This window comes from Quercus suber, unplaced genomic scaffold (genome assembly GCF_002906115.3).
Source record: "Quercus suber isolate HL8 unplaced genomic scaffold, Cork oak 2.0 scaffold_2469, whole genome shotgun sequence".
In the NCBI taxonomy this organism is placed as follows: domain Eukaryota; kingdom Viridiplantae; phylum Streptophyta; class Magnoliopsida; order Fagales; family Fagaceae; genus Quercus; species Quercus suber.
This window is the reverse complement of record NW_027071795.1, coordinates 1-1008: the sequence shown is the minus strand read 5'-3', so window position 1 is coordinate 1008 and position 1008 is coordinate 1. Positions and strand designations below refer to the sequence as shown.

Sequence of the window (1008 nt, the reverse complement as noted above, 5' to 3'; positions counted from 1 at the left end):
TTAGCTTTAGCTTTTTATTAGAAAAGGGTAATTTTTTTATTTTTTCTCAAAAAATTAGAAGCTTTTATTATTATTACTATTTTTTACTTTTTCTAGAAAAAGTTAGTAGCAGTCAGGCGTAGCAGTCAGCAAAATAGTTTTTGTAGTTATTTCACTTCGTTTATCAGTAAAGTATAGAGCTCCACTACCGAATTCATATACAAAACCTACGGTAAGTACAAAGAAAAATATTATTACAATTCAGAAACCATAAGTACCTGTTATATAAACTGTTACTGCATATGGATAAGTTAGCAGAATTTCTAGATCAAAAATAAGAAAAAGAATTCCCACCAGATAAAATTGAATACTAAATGGACTACGTGTTTGTCCAGGTGTAGCCGGAATAAAACCACATTCATAAGGTGTAACTTTTTCAAAATCTGGTCGATGAACAGCTAGTACTAGATTTAGAAATAGTAGAATTAGTACTAGTACTGGAATAAATAGAATAAATAGTGTAATTGTATTCATTAATAATAAAATAGTGTTAGAGCAAGTAGTTTTGAACTATTTAGTAGAATTTGTGGTTGAAATACAAATAGTAGAATAATAACAGTTAGAACAGAAATACATAGACTATGTGCAGCATTAATTTTTGAATTAGTATCACTATTTACAGTACTATTATTTTTTTTACTTTTTTCGTTATCTTCATCTTTGGCATAGCTTTCATCAAAGTAAAGTACTTTTACAATTTTTAGATAATAACTTGCACTAATTACACTAGTTACTACACAAATAAAACTTATGTAATAGTATCCTGCATGAAGACTACTAAGTAGTACTATTTGTTTAGCAAAAAATCCAATTAGTGGAGGAATTCCTGCTATAGAAAATAGACACATTGAAAGACTAAATGCTAGCACAGGGTTATTTCTAAATTCTCCTTTTATTTCATGAATAAATTGGATATCATTATTATTATTAGAATCTTTTTTTGATATAGCTTTTTTTCGTTGACTAGCA

At 27.4% G+C, this 1008-nt stretch overlaps 1 protein-coding gene across 1 annotated transcript; it reads right to left on the bottom strand.

The window, feature by feature from the left end:
- Positions 1 to 102: 102 nt before the first annotated feature.
- Positions 103 to 443, bottom strand: LOC136066151 (NADH-ubiquinone oxidoreductase chain 3; the record flags this gene model as incomplete). The annotated part of the gene is given in 1 exon segment (XM_065770009.1): positions 103 to 443. A coding segment is annotated over 1 exon segment (341 nt), but the record flags the coding sequence as incomplete, so codon positions are not given.
- Positions 444 to 1008: the final 565 nt, after the last annotated feature.